Below are 25,438 nucleotides of genomic sequence, written 5' to 3' on the forward strand. Positions count from 1 at the left end.
ATCTACTGATACATTTGTATCTATTACTCTATCTACTGATACATTTGTATCTATTACTCTATCTACTGATACATTTGTATCGACGTAACATTGCGTCGGAAGATCGACGCCGTGTCGTGACCACTGCGTCGAGCGTAACATCACTACGGCGCATGCGCAGTGCTGCCCTACTGGATATGCGCGCAGGAAAGAAAGAGGGAGCAGAGAAAGAGAGAGGGAACGGAGGAGGACAACAAACCCAGCTGCACTTCTGACCCAGCAGGGTGATAGACAGTAACATAGATAGTGTGTTAGGTTAGGGTGTTAAACACCTCCACCTGCAGCCCGGACATGGCGGATAAAGAAGGTAGGAACGACTTTTAATGGCTTTGTCGGGTTAGCCTAGCCTAGCCTAGCCTAGCCAGCGCGTCTGTATGTCTGGTGATGTAGCCCGCTAGCCTCGCTGTGCTAACCGGTCCTACGGAGGCCGGGCGGGAGGGTCCGAGGGGTGTACGGCCCAGAAACATGGCGCCAATTATTCAGTTCAGTCCCAATGCAATGGTGCTAAGCTAAGACGTAGCTTGAGATTGAGCCTTATATATGCTAGAAGCCATCATACTGTGTGAGGATAGCAGCCATGCACGGCTGGGTTATCAGCCTTGGGGCTGTATGGGAGTGCTGTGGACACCGCAGGTCCGCTAACGTGTGTGTGTGTGTGTGTGTGTGTGTGTGTGTGTGTGTGTGTGTGTGTGTGTGTGTGTGCGCGCGTGTGTGTGTGTGTTGCAGTGTATGACGACGCGGTGGAGGAGAGGGTGATCAACGAGGAGTATAAGATCTGGAAGAAGAACACGCCGTTCCTGTACGACCTGGTCATGACGCACGCGCTGGAGTGGCCCAGCCTCACCGTGCAGTGGCTGCCCGACGTCAACAGGTACTGACCACCACCATCATCACTCAATTACCGTCTTCATCATCTTCATCGTTCAATCACCATCACCAACACCACTCCATTACCATCTCCCTTATCTTCACCTTCGTCATTCAATTGCCATTTCTGTTATCTTCATCTTCATCATTCACTTATCATCACCAACACCATTAAGTTACCATCTCTGTTATCTTCATCATCATCTTCTTCATCATCATTCAATTATCAATTAACACTTAAGTTGTCGTCATTGTCATTGTTACCATCGTCTTCATCACTCAATTACCATCAACAACACCATTAAATTACTATCTCCTTTATCTTCTTCATCATCTTCATAATTTAATGATCAATTAGCATCAGTAAGTTACTATCATCATCATTGTTATCATCATCATTGTTATCATCATCATCATCCAATTATCATCTCCCTTATCTTCGTCACCATCTTCATCATCATTCAGTGATCAATTAACACTTGTTATCATCATCACCATCATTGTTATCATCATCACTAACACCATTTAGGCCCTGTCCACACCTATACGTTTTTTTGATAAACGTTTTTCGTATATAAAAATATTACCGTCCACACCAGCATGTTTATAAACAATGTCTGTGTCCACATGCATACGCATGAACGCAATATAAACGCTGTCATTGAGCATTCCACACCAGTAGTCGGCGATATAATTTTAACCCCATAGCCCCGCTGGCCAATCAGACGCCTCTGTCTCTCAATGTTCTCGATCATTAACTGTGCATTTATCTGTAAACAGGTTAAAAGTCCAGTTAACAGTGAAAGAACTAGAAGCACTTTGTTCACATCCATTTTCCTCGCTTGTGTAGCCTCGAACACCGTTGCCTGTTGTAAACATAGTAGTTACTGGTGCTAGGATATGACGTTGGAGGGAACAGCAAACAGCTGCAGTGCGCATGATCATAGAAATCTACGCGCATGATGACGTGACGAATACAAAAAGCTCTGTCTATCTCGTCCACACGTCGGAAATATACGGCGAACATACAGCGTTTTTAAACATCTTCACTCTGGCAGGCGTTTTTAAACATCTTCGTTTTCAGAGGGCAAAAACTCGTTTGCGTCTGGACGAACCCCCCAAAACGAATATAAAAATCCACGTTTATCAAAAAAACGTATAGGTGTGGACAGGGCCTCAGTTACCATCATTTTCATCACCATCATTAAGTTACTATCATAACCACTATCATGTAAACAATAACATTTATTGTTATTATTATTATTATGATCTTCATCACTAACATTGTCACTGTAGTAAATAGTCATAAAGTATTTATTATTATTATAGGCATATCTCTACCCCCCAACATCTGATAACATAATAAACATTATTACAGAACATTATAACAGTCAGCTCCTTTGCTGCATCCAACCTGTCAGTCTAGACGGTGTCTCTAGCAGGGTGTTATGTACTGTTAAGGTAGATGTGTACAGTTAAGGTAGATGTGTACTGTTAAGGTAGATGTGTACAGTTAAGGTAGATATGTACAGTTAAGGTAGCTATGTACAGTTAAGGTAGCTATGTACAGTTAAGGTAGATATGTACAGTTAAGGTAGATGTGTACAGTTAAGGTAGATGTGTACAGTTAAGGTAGATGTGTACAGTTAAGGTAGCTATGTTGTACAGTATGGTGGATGCAGATGTATGAATAGAGGCTCCATCAGAAGGAGGTGTGCAAAGGTACTACGGTAGTATTTGTACTGAGTACCATTGAGGCAGTACCACGGTGAGCTCCTGTAGTGACAGTGTTGTGTTGTGGTTCTGGCCCAGGCCCGAGGGGAAGGACTATGCGGTCCACAGGCTGGTTCTGGGGACGCACACCTCAGACGAACAGAACCACCTGGTCATCGCCAGCGTCCAGGTGCCCAACGACGACGCCCAGTTTGACGCCTCGCACTACGACAGCGAGAAAGGAGGTGAGAGGCTAGAGGACACGGCCCATTCTCCCCCTGTCCTCCCCCACCCTGCCCCACGGGGGGGAGGAAGACGGGAGAGGATGGGGGAGGATGGGGATGAGGATGGGGGAGGATGGGAACTCAGCCCATGACTCAGATGTGAAATGCCTCCCTCTCTTATTGCCTGTAGACGCTGACATGTTTGTCGTTTCTTTTTTTCAGCAGGTACGTTGACGGGGGTGTCCTGGCCTGGGGGGGGTCCTGACCTGGGGGGGTCAGACTGGGGAGGTCAGGTCTGAGAGAGCTGTGCTGACTGCTGCTGACCTGAGAGAGCTCAGAGCCCTACAACCTAAACACCCATACTACACTTAAACTGTCTCCACTTAAACTGTCTCCACCTAAACACCCATACAGTCTCCACTTAAACACCAATACAGTCTCCACTTAAACACCCATACTGTCTCCACTTAAACACCCATACAGTCTCCACTTAAACACCCATACAGTCTCCACTTAAACACCCATACAGTCGACACTTAAACTGTCTCCACTTAAACACCCATACAGTCTCCACCTAAACACCCATACAGTCTCCACTTAAACACCCATACAGTCTCCACTTAAACTGTCTACACTTAAACTGTCTACACTTAAACACCCATACAGTCTCCACTTAAACACCCATACAGTCTCCACTTAAACACCCATACAGTCTCCACTTAAACACCCATACTACACTTAAACTGTCGACACTTAAACACCCGTACAGTCTTATCTCTCCACCTGATGGCCCGCTGGTGTTCTCTCCTCCCAGAGTTCGGAGGTTTCGGTTCCGTCAGCGGGAAGATCGAGATCGAGATAAAGATCAACCACGAGGGCGAGGTGAACCGGGCGCGCTACATGCCCCAGAACCCCTGCATCATCGCCACCAAGACCCCCACCTCCGACGTGCTGGTCTTCGACTACACCAAACACCCCTCCAAACCAGGTGAGACACGGCCCAAACCCTAGGCTGGAGTTTGAGTCTCTTAAGTGTTGTTCTAGGAGGTTTTGGTGCTGAATCAATCAATCAAACAGAATTATATTTGTCAGCAAATTGTCTGGATACTGCTAATTGTATCCTGTCTTATTTGTCACTTATGTCCTGCACTATTGTCACTTTATTTATTATCTTGAATTATGCCTGTTGCCTCTCTTCCACTTGTGTAATGTGACATAACAATAAAACTTGAAACCATTTGCAGTAGTGTGTAACGTGTCAGTTAACTGTCAGTTAACTATGCAGTTAATAGTGATTCAGTGATTTGAAATGCATAGTTTTGGGTGATTCTGTCCCTCTAACGGCCGTCTCCCCCCCAGACCCCAGTGGGGAGTGCAGCCCAGACCTGCGTCTGCGGGGGCACCAGAAGGAGGGCTACGGCCTCTCCTGGAACCCCAACCTCAGCGGCAACCTGCTCAGTGCCTCAGACGACCACGTGAGTGACTGTGCTGTTTCTCTACTGGAGATGGAATAAGTAGGGCTGTCCCTAACAACTATTTTTCTAACGATTAATCTAGCGATTATTTTTTCGGTTAGTCGATTACTCTAACGACCAATTTAACGATTAGTCTAACTTTTTTTTTTTTTACTGTTCGATTAATGTATCACTTAATTTTTCCCAAATAAATTTCTAAAACTTCTCTTATTAACATTTCAGTATTTTATTCAATTATTTATTTATTTATTCGATTATTCTTATACATACAAATATATAAATTAGGCTTCTGCACTGCAGGGCAATATTCCACAACAAAAAATATCCTCTCTTTCTTACAGTCCAACATAAAATATAATATTATAAAATATAAAAGTTAACTTCAAATAAAAGGAAAAGTGCAAGTAATGCAGTAGGCAAGTTCAAGTCATTTTCAGGAGGAATACCAAAATAAATACCAACATAAAATCCTCTAATTAGTGCAATTCGAGTGAAATTCTAACCGGAATACCGTAACTATACCTCTCAGTAACAATAACGATCTCAGTAACAATATAACATTCTCCCCCTCTCTCTGCTCTCCCCCTCCCACGCTCCTCTCTCTCCCCCCCTCCTCTCTCCCCCCGCCTGCCTCCTGGTTATTATTATTATTATTATAGGTCAGTGTTTCTCAAAGTGTGGGGCGGGCGCGTCGCGAGAGACAGTTAGGAGGTCAACAAGTTACAGTATCTTAGCTGTTCATAATGATGGCATGTCTAACAGGGACACTGACAGGGAAAAGAAAAACGACAGAAAATCACAATACTTGAGAGTAGGGATGCACCGAATGATCGGCCAGGTTCAGAGGGATAAGCCTTAACCGTGCCATTGACGTACGACTGTGTCGGAGATCTCCGGTCGATAAAAGCTCGCATGATTATACTACTATCTAGTATACTAGTATACATACTTTAAATTTGTTTTTCAGATTTTATCCCCTTTTTTCACCCAATTTGGTATCCAATTGGAACCCAACCTAGCATCCAATTATCCCCTGCCTATTGCGTAGGATCCGCCGCACGACCCCGTGGCCGGCAGCCCCAGAGGAGATCGCCAGGCAGACTAGCTGTCTGGCTCCTCGAGCCCAGCACCGTTATTCCGGCACCCCGGGGGCGGTGTTGCGCGACGGATCCTTGTCCGGAAATAGTCCTATACCGCCCTCGGGAGCGGCCGCTCAATATGCCGCTCCCTGTGTGTGCCCCGGCCATATCCGGGTCGCGTCCTAACTATTCCCACCGTAGTTGGGCGCAACCACGGCAACTTCTTGAATATGTAGGGGTGTTTTTTTTTGTTTTTTTTTCGCAAACACAAACACAATCACTGACACTAAGAATAGGCGCGCGTTCCAGGGCCCACAGGGCAATGAGAGCCGCGCCCGGCCGCTTGCGGCCGTGCCCGCGGCGAACATTGACCGTTGGCCCGCGGCACACTCAGCGCCGCCGAGTTGCATACATAGATGGGTAACCTATATCTAATCGTGCACCCCGTGTTACGTGAAGAACAAGATACAGAGAACACCCCTACATATTCCAGAAGTTGGCGTGGTGTGGGCGTGGTCGCGCCCAACTACAGTGGGAATCGTTAGGACGCATCCGGGTCTGGCGAGACCGGGATTCGATCCCAGTCCCCGGTGGGCAGCTTGCACTAGTGGCTAGTGCTTAGACCGCTACGTCACCGCGGGGCTTACTAGTATACATACTATCGCATGTGCGGAGTCCATACTCCACCCACATTACAGCACAGTCGGAGTTCGGCCATTCCGTGTTCCGTGTGAATGTTCGCCAATGTGAGACGTTAATTTTTTATGACGCGATCAAACAGTGCAAGCAACCCATGCTGTTCTGTAAATGAGACGAGCATTGAGTGATGACTGCCTACTGCCAAGTAATATAATTATAGCAAACATGTCGGCAGTTTGGTATCTGTTCTCTGACTCTGAAAGACAACAAGAGGCACATTCTGATATTATAGACTTCCGGTTTCGTTTTCGCATCTTCAAAATAAAAGCGTGAGTTAAGCGTTGTTGAAAATCAATGACACGTCGCTCGTAACTGGTCGCAGCCATGTTGTTTATTTGCGACGCACATTACGCAAGTCGACTATGCACCGACGCACATTACGTAGTCGATTATGTCGACTACGTCGACGCGTCGTCCCAGCCCTAGTAATAAGTAACTCTTCCTTCTTCTAGCATGGTAACTGCCAATGGCCGCTGGTCATACTACATCCTGTAGTTCTGTTTTAAATTGTTTCTAACATCTGAGGCCATATTTCCCTGCCCAGGGATAAATTGCTGATGTCATGTAGCTACCCAGCTAATTCAGGGAGAGTCAATGACTGTCCATTGTCCCTTTTAAATAAACCAATAAATAAAATAAAAAATAGCATAGATTACTGTTTCTTGCTGTGGATATGATTCACTTACTTAGACAAATGCATTTGTTGTAAGTCGCTTTGGATAAAGGCGTCTGTTAAATGCCAAACATGTAAATGTAACGACGTGTGTGCGTCTGTGTCTGTCTGTCTGTGTCTGTCCGTGTGTGTGTCTGTCCGTGTGTGTGTGTGTGTGTGTGTGTCTCTCTCTCTCTCTCTCCAGACCATCTGCCTGTGGGACATCCAGGCGGGGCCTAAGGAGGGTAAGGTGGTAGACGCTAAGACCATCTTCACCGGCCACACGGCCGTGGTGGAGGACGTCTCCTGGCACCTGCTGCACGAGTCTCTGTTCGGCTCCGTGGCCGACGACCAGAAGCTCATGATGTGAGAGGATCAATTATCCTGTCAATCAATTAACCTGTCAAACTGTTACCCTGTCAAACTGTTACCCTGTCAATCAGTTACCCTGTCAATCAATTAACCTGTCAAACTGTTACCCTGTCAATCAGTTATCCTGTCAATCAGTTAACCTGTCAGTCAGTTATCCTGTCAATCAGTTACCCTGTCAATCAGTTACCCTGTCAATCAGTTACCCTGTCAATCAGTTAACCTATCGCTAAGCCACGCCCCCTTTGAAAACTCAGACATACAAACAACGCTCACTCAAATTCTTCAGACAGTGACTGACTGACCGACCGTGACTGAATGACTTACAATGGCGGGAGTTGGCACTTTTCTGATTTACCGCTGCAAGTAATAAACATGTTTTTTAAATATGACAAGAATATTTAGTCTAGAAGCTTTTCACCATCAGATATCAGCGAGTTGTTTGTCAGAGTTTTCTGCCTATAGTGACTTTTGCTTCGATATGTTTGAACAATTTCTATTTTGGGGCGTGGCTGAGTGATAGGTCTATTCTCATATCAATTATTCAATCAATCAGTTATCCAGTCAATTATAGAACCCAGAGAACTCTCCCAAACTCAGTGATGCTCACACCACAGAGGTCACATGTCTGCTCTTCAACCCTTAACACTCTCTCTCTCTCTCTCCCCCTCCCCCCCATCAGCTGGGACACGCGGTCCAACAACACGTCCAAGCCCAGCCACTCGGTGGACGCCCACACAGCCGAGGTCAACTGCCTCTCCTTCAACCCCTACAGCGAGTTCATCCTGGCCACCGGCTCAGCTGACAAGGTCCTTATCACCCCTCTATACCCGCCTACCCCCCCTCTATACCCTCTACCCTCCTACTCCCTGCTATCTCACTTCTGTGGAGAATCTGTCACGTGACGCGCGATTATGATTGCTTCTAAATAGTCTTTTTTGACATGTTATTTATTTGACAAATGACATTATTTACAGATAGTCTGTCATCACTTTCATAGCGTCTTCAACCACACAGTTAGGGATAGGGGAGGCTGTATGCATATCAGGGGGGTGGCAGGGTTAGGGGAGATGGGTAGGGGTAGGGGAGGCTGTAGGCATGGGAGAACAGGTAGGTTTTGAGGTGGGATTTAAAAGGGAGGCCTCTACATTCAAGCCTCTCTTTTTAATTGTTGTCTGTGAGCGGATAGTTCCTATTATATAAACTCTCATCTCGATCTGTCTCAAACTATGCAGTGTTGGGTCCTTGAATTTGAGGGAATTGAAAGTCCTTGAAAGGTGCTTGAATGTGATGTTTCAGAAGGTGTGGGAACCCTGTATACCGTATTACTGCATTACTGCCCAACCCTAGTAGAGGAGGCTGCAGGGGTCAGACAGTTCAGCGGCTGACCTTGTTGTTTGTGTTGTTGTTGTTGTTGTGGTGGTGTTGCCGTGGCGACCAGACGGTGGCGCTGTGGGACCTGAGGAACCTGAAGCTGAAGCTGCATTCCTTTGAGTCTCACAAGGACGAGATCTTCCAGGTAATACTCAATATATAGTAACCAAGGACTACACACACACACACACACACTCTCACACACACACTCACACACACACACACACTAATACACACACACACACACACACACACACACTCACAAGGACGAGAGCTTCCAGGTAATACTCAATATATAGTAAACAAGGACTACCCACACACACACACACACACACACACTCACAAGGACGAGATCTTCCAGGTAATACTCAATAAACAAGGAGTACTCACACACACACACACACCACACTACACCAATACCACACACACACAGATGAGCTACACATCACACTAATACACACACTCTCTAATACACACACACACACACATCACACACACACACACACACACACACACACACTCCAATACACACACACACACATCACACAATCGCCATAGAATCCCAGTGTCATTGAACAGGTTCTGCTGGTGTCCTACAGTGAGAGCGGTGAGTGATGTGTGTGTGTGTGTGTGTGTGTGGTTGTGTGGTTGTGTGGTGTAGAACTGGGCTTCCTGGTTGAGTGAGTGTGAGGTTGTGTGTGTGTGTGTGTGGTTGTGGTGTGTTGAACTAGACTCTATGGTTGAGTGAGTGTGAGGTGGTGAACTGGACTTTATGGTTGAGTGAGTGTGAGGTGGTGAACTGGACTCTATGGTTGAGTGAGTGTGAGGTGGTGAACTGGACTCTATGGTTGAGTGAGTGTGAGGTGGTGAACTGGACTCTATGGTTGAGTGAGTGTGAGGTGGTGAACTGGACTCTATGGTTGAGTGAGTGTGAGGTGGTGAACTGGACTTTATTGCACTGACAGTGCATTACTGACCTCTGTGGCAGGTGCAGTGGTCCCCGCACAACGAGACCATTCTGGCCTCCAGCGGAACCGACCGGAGACTCAACGTCTGGGACCTGAGGTAACACCAGAGGACACCCTGACCAGTACAGACCGGCACAGACCGGCACAGACCAGTACAGACCAGTAGGGTCCACTACAGACCAGTAGGGTCCAGTACAGACCAGTACAGACCAGTACAGACCAGTACAGACCAGTACAGACCAGTACAGACCAGTACAGACCAGTAGAGACCAGTAGGGTCCACTACAGACCAGCACAGACCAGTAGGGACCAGTACAGACCAGTAGGGACCAGTAGGGTCCACTACAGACCAGTACAGACCAGTAGGGTCCACTACAGACCAGCACAGACCAGTACAGACCACTACAGACCACTACAGACCAGTTCAGACCAGTTCAGACCAGTACAGACCAGTACAGAACAGTAGGGACCAGTTCAGACCAGTACAGACCAGTACAGACCAGTAGAGACCAGTAGGGTCCACTACAGACCAGCACAGACCAGTACAGACCAGTAGAGCCCAGTACAGACCAGTAGAGCCCAGTACAGACCAGTAGGGACCACTACAGACCAGTACAGACCAGTAGGGACCAGTACAGACCAGTAGGGACCAGTAGAGTCCTAAGTTTTAGGACTGTTAGAAAGCTAGGACTGTGTGATCATCTAGATGTGTTTTTAGCATGTTGATGTTCTATCAGCGTGTTGTGATGTGTTAAACATGCAGTTAGATCATAGCCATGTTCATAGCCATGTTCCTTCTTAGCTGCTAGTTAGCCACCAACGGGATGGTAGCAAACACGTCTGTTTGGATTGAGAGAGATTTTCTCTGCTATTTGGTTTGAAGTGAAATAACCTTTTTTTTTTTTTTCATTTTTATCTTCTTTTTACTATTTTCAGATTCAAACAAAACAAAAAAAGCTTACAACCTGCACTTTCATAATCTGTAAAAAAACACACATTTAATTTCAAATTTCAAAGTCGTGTTTTCAGAGTCATTGTCAGAACTGTGATGGTGTTATTAAGTACTGCTATCGGTACTCAGTATCGGCAAGTATCCAAATGTACGTACTTGGGGAAAAAATGTGGTATTGGTTAGGGCTGGGTTCAAAAAATCGATTTCCCGATTCTGAATCGATCTAATGAGCGATTATCGATTCATAAATCCCGAGATCGATCTTTCATTATATTATTTTTTTTTTCTTCTGCTTGCAGCTTCAACCCGCAACGAGATCTCGTTTTGTCCTGCTCATCTCTATCGTCATAATTTTTACATCCAAAATGCACCCAGACATCTGCCTTTAAGCCTGCATGGTCGTTGCGTGAGATATGATAAATTCTTGTAGCGCGAGATCTGGCCACGAGATCTCGTTGCGGGTTGAAGCTGCAAGCAGAAAAAAAACAACAACAAAAAAACATGAAAGATCGATCTCGGGATTTATGAATCGATAATCGCTCATTAGATCGATTCAGAATCGGGAAATCGATTTTTTTGAACCCAGCCCTAGTATTGGTGCACCCCTAATGGTAACAGTCTGGACGTAGCCATGGTAACGGTCTGGACGTAGCCATGGTAACGATCTGGACGTAGCCGTGGTAACTGTCTGGACGTAGCCATGGTAACGGTCTGGACGTAGTCATGGTAGTCATGGTAACGGCCCTTTGTGTGTTTCCAGTAAAATCGGAGAGGAGCAGTCAGCTGAAGACGCTGAGGACGGACCCCCCGAACTGCTGGTGGGTAGAACCCCTCTGACCTACGACCCCTCTGACCTACGACCCCTACACCCTACCATCCACCCTGTGTCCCTCGTGTTGACCTTTAACCTTTCCTCTCCCGCCAGTTCATCCACGGAGGACACACGGCCAAGATCTCGGACTTCTCGTGGAACCCCAATGAACCCTGGGTAATCTGCTCCGTGTCCGAGGACAACATCATGCAGGTTTGGCAGATGGTGAGTACCGGTGCATTCTGGGTAAGAGAGGCTTATGAAGTCTCTGGCTGTGTTCGGAATAGCGTACTAGCATACTACTCATACTAGATATGACGTAGATTTTGAGTATGTAGTACGTTCCGAATGTACAGTATGCGAGATTTGAGTATGCGAGAAATTTATGAATGAATGGTCTTTATTGTCATTGATATAGTACAGGTACCAAACAACGAAATTTGGGAGGGGGGGCTCCCCTGGTGCTAGGAAAAAAAACTAAAAACAAGTAGTAGGCGAGCAGTTATTTCCGGGAAATTTGAAGTCGGTTTTGATGGACACTATCTCACGTTCTATTTCCCTAAATGCATTTCGCGTCCAGAGTTGCAGAGTTGCGTCCAGGGTTGCCAGATGGGGCGGGTTACCGCCGAATGGGCTACTTGATTTTGAGGTTATAGAAAGTTTAGGCTGTAAATTGTCAATCCCATCTGGCAACCCTGTGCGCTTTCAGCCTCGTCAAACTCATACAGCTTTTGTTTACATTGTCTGATAGCCTGGGGACCGAAAGCTTGCAATAAACATCGTTTTTTGCACATTTGAGTGTGCAGATGCTGCTTTCTTGCACTCTATTTGATACTCTTCAGCTGCAGCACCCCAGCTAAGTCTGATCACGGATGAGCGTAGGTATTTTCACTACATTAACATGGTGAAATGCATTCTTAGACCAGGCTAGTCGTCATGATTACAAATATGCCACTTGAAATGCATGAAATCCACGTTTATTTGTGTCTTACACACATGTTCACCTAGTATTTGACTGCTTGTAGCCCAATCACGAATGATCCCAGTATTGTAGCTTCAGACGGACAGGTTGGGTTGTTATTGTGCTTGCTGCAGCCCACGATATGTTATTGCTCATATATATTTATTTTAATCATGTTATTTTACCAACTGTTAAGACAACAATATAGTAAGCTAGTTACTTGAGATATACTTAAGACATTGGCCCCCCAAATCATTTTACAACGTGTTGTAATTATGTTACGATATTTCTGTCGAGTGTGTGAAGGTAAACGTAGGGTGCGTTCGTAAAATCGCTCTGAGAGCGCCGGAGCGCACACTGGGTGCAACGTCATAAAGGGACCAGGTAATTTGATTGGACAAGAGGCATTCCATGAGTGCTGATCATATTTCCAGGGCGAATTTACGAACGCAGCTAGCGAACAGAACACGCAAAAAATCATCAGATCAGATATATAAACGGGTTATTTTGGTAAACTGGACACATTTTGGGAATATATGTGGTTACTTTCTCGCCTGAAAACATATTAAAACTTCATAAAATGACATGTTAACACTTGTAAAGCCAAAATTACATATTTTAGCTAATGGAGGTTTAAAATGGAGGTTTAAATTCGCCGTTCCCGGCGAAATGCATTCTGGGAGGAGGTATGCAGTATGCATAATGATCGGCTGGTTTTCGGATACTTAACCAACTTAATTATGAATTTAGTAGGTAGTATGCAGTATATATATGCAGTGTTTTTTTGCACCTTCGGAAGAGCCACTACAATTTCATTGTATAGGCAACTGTACAACGACAATAAAGTCTATTCTATTCTATTCTATACTCATTGAGTATGCTAGTATGCAGTATGCTAGTTAGTATACCATTCCGAACACAGCCTCTCTCTATGGAAGCATATAGCTGACATAATTCAAATGCCAATGCAATATGAGATTGCAATTGCATGTTCCACTTTTGCATGCATTCTTTCAGACAATATTCAAATTTAAATGCAATTCTAATGATTTGCATTTGCATTTTCATGTACCCGATGTGCACATTCGCTGTCAATATTAAAATGATAATGCAAAGCCATTTGACAAAGTAATGCGCTGCTTTGTAGCTGACAAAATTCAAAAGTTCATTCTAATGTGCAAATGACTTTGCAATCCCAAAATAGCATATTCATTTGCCACTTTTGCCTGCGTTATTTGAGTCAATATTCAAATTGTAATGCAATAATGTGATTCGCAATTGCAAAGCCATTTGACAAAGTCATGCGCTGCTTTGTAGCTGACAAAATTCAAAAGTTCATTCTAATGTGCAAATGACTTTGCAATCCCACAATAGCATATTCATTTGCCACTTTTGCCTGCGTTATTTGAGTCAATATTCAAATTGTAATGCAATAATGTGATTCGCAATTGCAAAGCCATTTGACAAAGTCATGCGCTGCTTTGTAGCTGACAAAATTCAAACTCTCTATGCAGTTCGGTGATACGCAATTGCATTGACATGTTCTAGGAAACACATCCCAGTGTTTCCCCTACCGCCCCCCCAACGGGACCTCCCGCCCCTGCAAGAAAAATTTTCTATGTCAATTTGGCTCATGCTTTTATTTTTTTTATTTTATTTTTTAATAATAATATTTTTCTCCCAGTTGTATATGGCCGAAATATGTTTATGTGGTCGAAATATGTTTATTCTGTGTTATTTGCCTAATTTATGTGCACCCTCATTTAATGTTTCTCCTCTGTGCGTTTTGCTGCCACGCTTGTCCGCTTGTCTCCTCGTTTCACGAAGGGTGGGGCTCAGCTCCCTCCACACACACGCTCTGACGTGCTCATCTCAAACAAGCCATTCGTCTCTGCTGTAAGTGCAAATAACGGCCAACAATAATAGTTTTAGTAATGGACGGACGTAGACCCCAAACCTCTGACAAGCAGGCTAACTTCCCGCGTTTATTAAACGCACCCAACCCGAATCTGGCAATATGGACGATTTTAGACGCTTTTTAGGGGTGCTTGAGTATCCCTAAATTTCATCTCAGCACGACCTAAAAAAGAATAATCATTATTATTATTATCATTATTATTATTATTATTTTCTGAAATCATTCTAGCCCAATTACAGTCATGATGTTACACACTCCGGTCCAGTAGCCCAGTGTTTTTCAACCTTTTTTGTGCCACGGCACATTTCTTACCTTGAAAAAATCCCACGGCACACCACCATCCCAAATGTTACAAAATGATACATAGTAGCCTATCATATACGTAACATTATATGAACTTGTCGTTATACTCACTCAGTGCGAAGCCTGGCCCTGTATGTTGGCCATGTATGCGAGCCTTGCGCACAATTTGTCACTTGCAAGCAGCTTTGCGTCATCACACTTCTCATCAGTTAAAACGGTGTTCAGCTCCTCCCGTGACTCAAACACGCGGGCGGCACTTTTCCGCGGGACAATCATCGGCGTATGGAGCAATAACGTATTATGCTGGGCTCCCGTCTCTTCACATAATGCTGCATATAAGCGGCTTTTCAGAGGTCTTGTTTTTACAAAGTTTACCATACGAACAACAGCATTCAACACATCAGATATCTCCATCAGTGCAGACACTTACGCAGCTGTCCCACTGAAGTCCTCCTTGTTCGACATACTCTGATGTGATCTGAAATATTTCCTCCCCTGTTGTTTTTTTATGCAATGTCTTGCAAAAAAGAAATGTTCTGTGATTGTGTCTCCATCCACAAAGCGTGCATTGGCCAAGAGTTGAGCCAAGACTCAAGTTGCAAAGCAAACTGCCCACTGCCACGTATCTTCTCCAAAACAAAATTTTCGATGTCTGCAGACATGTCAGCAATGCGTCTGGCAATCGTCTTAATGAATGAACGAAACAATGTAGGTTATTTTTATCATCTTGGGGTATGGGCATACAATCGTTAGGTTTTTCAGTCACATATTCACACACCCTCCTGTCAATCACCTGGAAGAGGCCGCTTTGCGGACGGCGATACGCTTTTCTCTGACTGTTACCATTCTTATGCCGATCTTTTTGGGCTCGTCAACTTCTAACATTACACTCTGTAATATCATATTTCTTGGCTCCTCGACAGTTGTTTGATGCCTCTGCTTCATTGATTCATTCATCCATGGTCTTAACATTGGCATCGTAACTCCTCCTCTGTTGTTTGTTAACTTGACCAACCACTTGAGACACTTTTTTCGAGCTGGTCCGAGTGTGTCTCCGCGGGTGTGTGTGTGAGTGTGTCTCTGCGGTGTCTCTCCGCGGGTGTGTGTGAGTGTGTCTCCGCGGGTGTGTGTGAGTGTGTCTCCACATACGTTGTTGTGAATTAATATTGACGTGTAAAAGTCTAGGGTGCGAATATAAGACGCAACTTTTTCAGACTTTTTTCCAGGGGAAAAACCCCGTTTTATATTCGGGTCAATACGGTAAGTGGAATTTGATAATTTCCCACGGCACATCTGATGATCTCTCACGGCACACTAGTGTGCCGCGGCACAGTGGTTGGGAACCACTGCAGTAGCCTACATACACGCACCTCGTTGGTCCGCAAGTAGTCTCGCGCTTCGCCCGGAGAATAACTGTTTAGCGCGTGCGCGTGTGTGTGTGTGTGTGAGAGGTAAGCAACCGTAGCAAATAGAATTTCTGAATTTCTGACAGAAAACATTGGTTCAAATTGTTCGTTATTATGGTGACTTAACTAGAAAGTGTCTGATTGTAGTTCCATGGTGACTAGAAAGTGTCTAGTTCCATTGTGTGAATAGTGTTAACGAACTAGCAAGCTAGCTAGCTAGCTCAGAGGTGATTAGTAATAATAGATGGTAGTAGTAATAATACAATATGTCTTATTCTGCTAGAATTGGGCTTTATGGTAATAAAATACAATAAAAAAGTGGATTGAAGCATTGGAACAAACCCTCACTCATTGGAAATGTCTGTTTTTCCATAGATGGACATCATAGATTGTTTTTCAGGTGAGAGAGTCAAGTCAAAATGACATTATCTGACTGCATTGCCCACAGCAACCCAATATACAATTAGAATGATGTTATAAATTGATATGGAAGATATGGATTATACATATTCTGGTTGTTATGTTTGCCTTTCGGTGGACAGCAAAAGAGGAGGATAGAGAGGGAGAGGAGGAGAGAGAGCAGGATGGAGTCAGCACACCAAAGAGAGAGAGAGCATGAACCAGGTGAGAAAGTGGACAGGTAGTCAAGACCACAAGTAGCCTTGAGAACCTATGGTTCTGGTGCAGCACCCTCAGCACCCCCCTTCATTACTTGTAATAGGATGTAATAAACGTTTGACACACATAGCAATAAAAAAACATGAATCTTGAATTAGCAAAACATTTTTGCTATTTAAACATGTCAGCATGTCATCACTGACAGATGACAGGTAGATAATGAAAGGTAGTAAACTGAAAAATGATGTTGCAGACTTTTTAACCAGACCCTGTCACATATGTTTGTGTGTGATTGTCAGTGCAAAGAGGGAGAGAGGAGGATGGAGATGACACAGAGAGTGAGGGAGCAAGAGCAGGAAGAACCAGGTGAGAAAGTGGACAGATAGTGAAGTCAAGATTGTTATAGTGTCAAAACAGTAAAATAATTAATAAAAAATAAGTGATGGCTTTGTGGCTCAACAATAAAGTCTATAAATTATCATATTTGTTCTAGTCACATAATTGATATTATGATATTACAGAGATAACTTGTTCTGTTACTAATCTGCTACACTAATTGTGGGGGGGGGGGGAGAAATTAACATTTCACAACAGGGGGGGGGGGGGTGGAGGTGGAGGATCCATGCCACCCTCCCAAGGCAGCAAACCTAGGGGAAACACTGCATCCGCTTTAAAGCTGACAAAATTCAAACTCTCTATGCAATACGCATCCGGGTACTTTGCTCTCCCCCGTCATGTCCACGCCCCTTTTTGGGTTTAATCCGATAAAATAAGAAAACCGTAGTGCTTTTTAGATATTAGGAGCCCAAATCCGATGGCCAGTTAGGCAAACTATTATATAGTGTTGTTGCCGATCAATGATCGGCGTCGTTAGCAGAGTCTTCTTCATATAGAAGATATGCTTTTAACCGTAAACTCAATGAACCGGGAGTTCACCCGCTGCTGCCTGCAGCACCGCTTGCTGCTGGATGAAACTCCCGTTGACAGCGGGGGGAGAGAATAGTTCTACCGGGGAATTAACTCCGCGCTGTGTCGACCGTGATAGGAGTGTAGTATCGACACCATTCAAATGGTTTTGGATTCCCTGTCCTCTCCCCTATCCGGACACGTTTGAATTGTTATCCTAACCCACGGTAAATCACAGTTATTAACCCGCAAAGGGTGCCTCCGGGCACCGTCTTTGCCCGTGAATAACACCGGCTATGAAGGTGGTACAAACACAATACTCCTTTGCTAACTTCACCATCGGTATACGGTCATTTTGAGCCCTTAACCACCGCGCTGACACACCGAGAAGATATGCTTTTAACCGTAAACTCAATGAACCGGGAGTTCACCCGCTGCTCTAAGCAGCAGCACGTCATGGAGGATATCAGCGGGGGGACAGACAATTTCTACCCGGGAATTCGCTCCGCGCTGTGTCGACCGTGATAAGAGTGTCGTATCGACACCATTCAAATGGTTCTAGATTCCCTGTCCTCTCCCCTCTTGGGACACGTTTGAATTTTTACCGTAACCCACGGTAAACCACAGTTATTAACCCGCAAAGGGTGCCTCCGGGCACCGTCTTTGCCCGTTAATAACACCGGCTATGAAGGGGGTAGAAACACAAGACTATGCTGGATAACTCCATCATCGGTATACGGTCATTTTGAGCGCTTAACTTCACCCCGAGCAGTGTCGACATCGATGGGTGTCTCCAATCGACTCCACTCAAAGTGATTTACGATCCCGCCCCTCTCCCCTGTCCGGACACATTTGAATTTTCACCGGAAGCCCTGTTAAAACGAAGTTATTAACCCGCAAAGAGTGTGCCCCGGGCACCGTCTTTGTCCAATAATAACACCGGCTAGGAAGGTGGTAAAAATACAAGACTATGCTGGCTCACTCCAACATCGCTATACGGTCATTTTAAGCCATCAACCACCCCGCTGGCACCCCGGGAAGTAATGTTTCGAACCCCGAGAGCATGCATAAATGTCTATCCGAAAAGAGTACACTCTCCTCGGCCTCTGCACGCGCCTCTCCTCTGTAACGTAGAGGTACGAAAAGCTTACAGCACCAACCCTGCTTAGCTTCCGAGGTCGGACGAGATCGGGCGTATTCAGGCTAGTATGGCTGTGAGCAAGAGGACCATGACCCTAAGCATCCATATTGACCCAGCCTGGAGCAGTCTTGTTGATGGAACTTTATTAAATATGTGGGATAAAGCACTCTATTTGTGGGTAGACTATGCACAAGGTGTCCTGGGTGAAGGGAGAAGTGTGTTTCAATCAACTCTAACTTTATTGGGGGCATATGGCACTCTATATGGGGGTAAAAAGTGACTTGGAACTGCTCTCCTTCCATGGAGGCCTCCATAAATGGATAGACGCTACACCCTTGTGGGTTAAAATGGTAGTGACAACACTTATTCCCTGGCTGCTGACATAGCCCATGCCCCTGTGCTGGAGGTCACATAGTTTGACCTTAAGGCCTTTGAGCTACACAGACTACCAGGGGTGTTGATGTATACACACAGCCCAGCAGAGAGACACTATCATGGGCATAAGATACAGGGCCCTATTATGCACTTCTTAACTTGCCGTCTTAAGTCTTAATTAAGACGCACCGCCAGGTTAAGACCTACCGCCACCCTTATTATGCGCTTCATACGCGCTACTGCTATTATGCAGGTGTCGATAGGCGCCCACACATAAGACGTAATACTCCCGTGCATATATTACTCATTGTGGGAGTGTTCATATGTTAATGAAGTGCACTAGGCGCCCCTGCTATTATGCGATCTGACTTTGCTCCTAGCGCTAAGAAGTGGTTTGAAAAGTTCTTAAGTTTAGACTTCATGCACGTTTTGAAACACGAGCGCGCCTCCGCGGTTTGCGCATGCATGTGGGCACACATGAACACGCACGTGGCTCCACGGCAAGACGTCAATTACGGTCACAGTATAAATGCTTTATTTAAGAAGGGAGAGGCCAGCGCTGTACAGTATGTTGCCTCCGCATACTGTGCACATACAGTACGAGCATGCCGTGCGTAATATAATGACATCAACATCTGTCATTCCTGCAGTCTTCCAGCGACCCCTCTGTAATACTTCTCAACTCACAAGCGGAGGTATTGCCGTGTTTATTCAGAAAATAATCATGCACGAGCTTGTTACTTTCTTCTGCAGAGAAGCGCGCTGACCTCCTTCTCAGGACTTCCATAATAGCATAGCGCTAATGACTCAACGCAGCCGGTTCTTAAAGGGAATGGCACCTGGCACGCTGATTGGGTTGATTGAGAAGACGCCCAAAACACACCCATGACTAATTTCTTTGCTTAGCGCCGGGTTTTAGGCGCCCACTACCGCACGCATAATAGCAAAGTGGCCTTGACCACGCCTCCACGTCTTAAGTTTAGATCTACCGCCTCGTCTTATTGCTTAAGACTTATGAAGTGCATAATAGGGCCCACAGAGTCATAGGCCTCAGTACAAGCTGAAAAGCTTCACTCTCACCTCCCATTGTGGAAGAGATGTACCAACATGAGATGTACCAAGGACTACCAGAGGTGTTCAGCTAGACACACAGCCCAGAGACAACACACCTTCCATGGGTGCTGACTAGGCCTGTGGCCCTATGCTGGAGGTCACATGAGCTCCAGGGCCTCAAGTCCTGCACTACCAGGCCGAGTAGGAGAGCCCTCACTGGGCCTAGCTGGCTACCATTCACCCCTCCTCTCCCCTGGAGCTCACTCTACTCTCCACAGACTAAGTCCAGCTCCAGGGCCTATGTGATACACTACCAGTCCGAGTAGGAGTGACCTCACTGGGCCTAGCTGTCTACTAGTATCCCCTCCTCTGGAGCTCTGACCTCCAGGGCCTATGGCCTACCCTATAGTGTCCGGTCTTAGTGCCTCATCATCGGCCTCCCTTCCTCCATAACACCCCCTGGTTCTTCCCCACCCTACCACGTGCACCCCTGGGTCTCCTCTCACAAACAATCAAAGTCGGATTACAGACTTTCAGTCTGCCTCCATCCATGTGGATGAACCACCCAAAGGCCTGAGGTGTTGTCGGAGGCATGAATATGATTTAGGGGGTATTTAGTATAACAGGCTGGGTTTATTGTGAGTTTACTTGTTTGTTTATTGCCTTGATCACCGTATTGAGAAGTCATATGGTTATGGGGGGTGATATTGCAAGGTAATTTAAGCACCTGCGCACCTTGCATTGCGGTAGTGGAGAGAGAAGGGAGCGATGTATTTTTGTTGACCGCATTATACGCATATGACGCAGATGAACCATTGATGAACCAGATGAGACACTGACCTCATGTCTTTTAGCTTGCTTTTATAGTTGTTTTTATTTTCTTAATATTGTTGTCTTTATTTGCACTTGACACCACGGACCTCATTGTCTCTTAGCTTGTTTTATAGCATTTTCGCTTTTGAATTTGTCTAGTGTGTAATATTTGTGATATGTTATGTGCATGTTTGTTCCGGTTCATTGAGTTTACGGTTAAAAGCATATCTTCTCGGTGTGTCAGCGCGGTGGTTAAGGGCTCAAAATGACCGTATACCGATGGTGAAGTTAGCAAAGGAGTATTGTGTTTGTACCACCTTCATAGCCGGTGTTATTCACGGGCAAAGACGGTGCCCGGAGGCACCCTTTGCGGGTTAATAACTGTGATTTACCGTGGGTTAGGATAACAATTCAAACGTGTCCGGATAGGGGAGAGGACAGGGAATCCAAAACCATTTGAATGGTGTCGATACTACACTCCTATCACGGTCGACACAGCGCAGAGTTAATTCCCCGGTAGAACTATTCTCTCCCCCCGCTGTCAACGGGAGTTTCATCCAGCAGCAAGCGGTGCTGCAGGCAGCAGCGGGTGAACTCCCGGTTCATTGAGTTTACGGTTAAAAGCATATCTTCTATATGAAGACGACTCTGCTAACGACGCCGATCATTGATCGGCAACGACACTATATAATAGTTTGCCTAACTGGCCATCGGATTTGGGCTCCTAATATCTAAAAAGCACTACGGTTTTCTTATTTTATCGGATTAAACCCAAAAAGGGGCGTGGACATGACGGGAGAGCAAAGTACCCGGATGCGTATTGCATAGAGAGTTTGAATTTTGTCAGCTTTAAAGCGGATGTGTTTCCTAGAACATGTCAATGCAATTGCGTATCACCAAACTGCATCGGACAGGCGGTTCAGGACCATGTTCGCAAGGACAAACAGACTGAAGCTCAGCTTCTACCCCAGGGCCATTCAGGCCCTGAACACAGCAAAGACCTAGGTTCTAGGCCCTGGACAATCTAGACAATTTGATGGCAGCTACTAGATTGAAATCAAGTGCAACACTGAAACACAACTGTGAACATTTCAAACCTGCAAACTGCGACACTTTAAATGAATGTGCAATAACACTATGTGCAATATGACAACCCTCGGGTACATAAGGTTCAGAGATAGGAAATGTTAGAATAGGTATAGCATAGCATAGAGTACAGCACAGTGTTTTATTTGTATAGTATAGTATAGTGGATAGTGTACATAGCCTTTATTTATGTAAACCAGCTCTTTTCCCTTCTTGTTTTTAGTTTTTTTCCTAGCACCAGGGGAGCCCCCCCTCCCAAATTTCGTTGTTTGGTACCTGTACTATATCAATGACAATAAAGACCATTCATTCATTCATTCATAGAGAGTTTGAATTTTGTCAGCTACAAAGCAGCGCATGACTTTGTCAAATGGCTTTGCAATTGCGAATCACATTATTGCATTACAATTTGAATATTGACTCAAATAACGCAGGCAAAAGTGGCAAATGAATATGCTATTTTGGGATTGCAAAGTCATTTGCACATTAGAATGAACTTTTGAATTTTGTCAGCTACAAAGCAGCGCATGACTTTGTCAAATGGCTTTGCATTATAATTTTAATATTGACAGCGAATGTGCACATCGGGTACATGAAAATGCAAATGCAAATCATTAGAATTGCATTTGAATTTGAATATTGTCTGAAAGAATGCATGCAAAAGTGGAACATGCAATTGCAATCTCATATTGCATTGGCATTTGAATTATGTCAGCTATATGCTTCCATATCTCTCCTCCCTGTTTTTCATTACTGTGAAGCTTAACTTGATCTGATGCTCTTTAACTCTCTCATCCCTCTCTCTCCTCTCCCTCCCTCTGTCTCCTCTTCCTCTCTCTCTCTCTCTCTCTCCTCCCACCCCCCTCTCTCTCCTCTCCTCTGTCTACCTCTGTCTCCTCTTCCTCTCATCCCTCTCTCCTCTCCTCCCACCCCCCTCTCTCTCCTCTCCTCCCTCTCTCTCTCTCTCCTCCCACTCTCCTCTCCTCTCTCTCTCTCTCTCTCTCTCTCTCTCTCTCTCTCCTCCCACCCCCCTCTCTCCTCTCCTCCCTCATCCCTCTCCTCTCCTCTCTCTCTCTCTCTCTCTCTCTCTCTCTCTCTCTCTCTCTCTCTCTCTCTCTCCAGGCGGAGAACATCTATAATGATGAGGAGCCAGACACCCCTGCTTCAGAGCTGGAGGGCCAGGGGTCCTAACCCCTCTCCCTCCCCCCCCCCACCCTCTCTGGTCCATCTCTCCCCCCTGTCCAGACCCCTAGCCTGGGTCCCACACCCCTCCCTCCCCATCTCTCCCCCCTCCCCTCCGGTCCATCTCTCTCTTCTTGAACAGACAAACATTCTCTAGTCAGCGCTCCTTCGGTCCCGTCACACTGTCCCCCTCGACCTTCGACCCGACAGACCCCCCCCCCCCCCCCCCCGCGTCTGTTAGAAGCCATCGTCATGACAACAAGTTTTGTTATATAAAATGTAAAAGAAAAGAAACAGAGTTTTCTGTTTGGTCTGGAGAGAAGAGCAGCTCCGTCTAGCCTGAGGGAGGCTCACAGCGGCTGTCTGCTGTCTGGGGAGGCTGGGGGAAGTAGGAATGGGAGGCCGGGCTCGCTGTAATACAGGGAACGGAGTGGGGAAGGATGTTGAACACACACGTGTGTTTGAGACCACCGCCTTGTTCGTTACGTACATCACAATGAGCCCCGTCCTCCGAGTTCTACCTCCACCAGCCTCCCCCTGGCTGGTCTCCTTCAACACATGCACTTCTGCAGGGCTGCCTGCCCCCCCCTTCCCCATCTTCTCCCCCCCCCTCCTCCTCTGTAACGATGATTCCCTGTGTTTCGTTACTGCCGAGTCGTTCATTATTGGCCGACAACTTGTTTTCAACCTTCATTCATATTTGTTTTGTGCATTATTACCTGATGTGAATTGCAATAAAACTTTTTGTAACTTTTAAAGTATAAACTTGGTTTCTTATTGTGTCTGTGGGAGGTGAGCACCACAACACCCCGCCTGTCCCTCCCTGCTACTGACACGCCACTAGGAGCTACAACAAGTACATTTGTTCGGTGCATGACAAAGCCAGGAGCTTGGACAGATATATCTGTGTGGCAGTTTTGCTGTAATGTCACTAAAGGAAAATCCAGTCTTTTATTTTGTATTAATCTCGTGAGATTTATCAAAATATAAGTCTGGATTCTCCTTTAGTGACTGATGGAATTCCGCCCTGAACTAGAAGTTGGAAAGGAGGCGTCAGTGGTGACTTGTTCAGGTTCAGCTCCAGGATAACACACACTGTATGCAGACATCTCTTACTCACCTGGCTGTACAATATTAATGTTATTTAACCTTTATTTATACTACCTTAACTGTACATATCTACCTTAACTGTACATAGCTACCTTAACTGTACATGTCTACCTTAACTGTACACATCTACCTTAACTGTACATATCTACCTTAACTGTACATAGCTACCTTAACTGTACATAGCTACCTTAACTGTACATAGCTACCTTAACTGTACATATCTACCTTAACTGTACATATCTACCATAACTACACATCTACCTTAACTGTACATATCTACCTTAACTGTACACATCTATCTTAACTGTACATGTCTACCTTAACTGTACATAGCTACCTTAACTGTACATATCTACCATAACTGTACATATCTACCTTAACTGTACATAGCTACCATAACTACATATCTACCTTAACTGTACACATCTACCTTAACTGTACATATCTACCTTAACTGTACATATCTACCTTAACTGTACACATCTATCTTAACTGTACATGTCTACCTTAACTGTACATATCTACCTTAACTGTACATAGCTACCTTAACTGTACATATCTACAATAACTACATATCTACCGTAACTGTACATAGCTACCTTAACTGTACATATCTACCATAACTGTACATATCTACCTTAACTGTACATATCTACCTTAACTGTACATAGCTACCTTAACTGTACATATCTACCATAACTGTACATATCTACCTTAACTGTACACATCTACCTTAACTGTACATATCTACCTTAACTGTACACATCTATCTTAACTGTACATGTCTACCTTAACTGTACATATCTACCTTAACTGTACATATCTACCATAACTACATATCTACCTTAACTGTACATATCTACCTTAACTGTACATAGCTACCTTAACTGTACATATCTACCATAACTGTACATATCTACCTTAACTGTACATAGCTACCATAACTGTACATATCTACCTTAACTGTACACATCTACCATAACTGTACATATCTACCTTAACTGTACATATCTACCTTAACTGTACACATCTACCTTAACTGTACATAGCTACCTTAACTGTACATAGCTACCTTAACTGTACATATCTACCTTAACTGTACATATCTACCTTAACTGTACATATCTACCATAACTGTACACATCTACCTTAACTGTACATATCTACCTTAACTGTACATATCTACCTTAACTGTACACATCTATCTTAACTGTACATGTCTACCTTAACTGTACATAGCTACCTTAACTGTACATAGCTACCTTAACTGTACATAGCTACCTTAACTGTACATAACTACCTTAACTGTACATATCTACCATAACTGTACACATCTACCTTAAC

The 25,438-nt window shown here is 44.9% G+C and overlaps 1 protein-coding gene across 2 annotated transcripts; it reads left to right on the forward strand.

The window, feature by feature from the left end:
- The first annotated feature begins 191 nt into the window (after positions 1-191).
- On the forward strand, positions 192-23,564 carry rbbp7 (RB binding protein 7, chromatin remodeling factor). 2 transcript variants are annotated; one of them, XM_080539058.1, is made up of 12 exons: positions 192-346; positions 766-910; positions 2,719-2,864; positions 3,655-3,831; positions 4,203-4,318; positions 6,954-7,114; positions 7,800-7,926; positions 8,559-8,636; positions 9,480-9,556; positions 11,172-11,229; positions 11,337-11,447; positions 22,925-23,564. In XM_080539058.1, exons 1-12 carry the CDS (start codon positions 331-333, stop codon positions 22,991-22,993), a joined length of 1,281 nt encoding a protein of 426 aa, XP_080395184.1. In that variant the 5' UTR covers positions 192-330; the 3' UTR covers positions 22,994-23,564. The 2 variants fall into 2 exon arrangements, with proteins under 2 accessions (XP_080395184.1, XP_080395183.1); XM_080539057.1 differs by having other exon boundaries at positions 8,559-8,635; positions 9,476-9,556.
- The last annotated feature ends 1,874 nt before the right edge of the window (positions 23,565-25,438 follow it).

Source organism: Nansenia antarctica (genome assembly GCF_963989245.1).
Source record: "Nansenia antarctica genome assembly, chromosome: 9".
Classification (NCBI taxonomy): Eukaryota; Metazoa; Chordata; class Actinopteri; order Argentiniformes; family Microstomatidae; genus Nansenia; species Nansenia antarctica.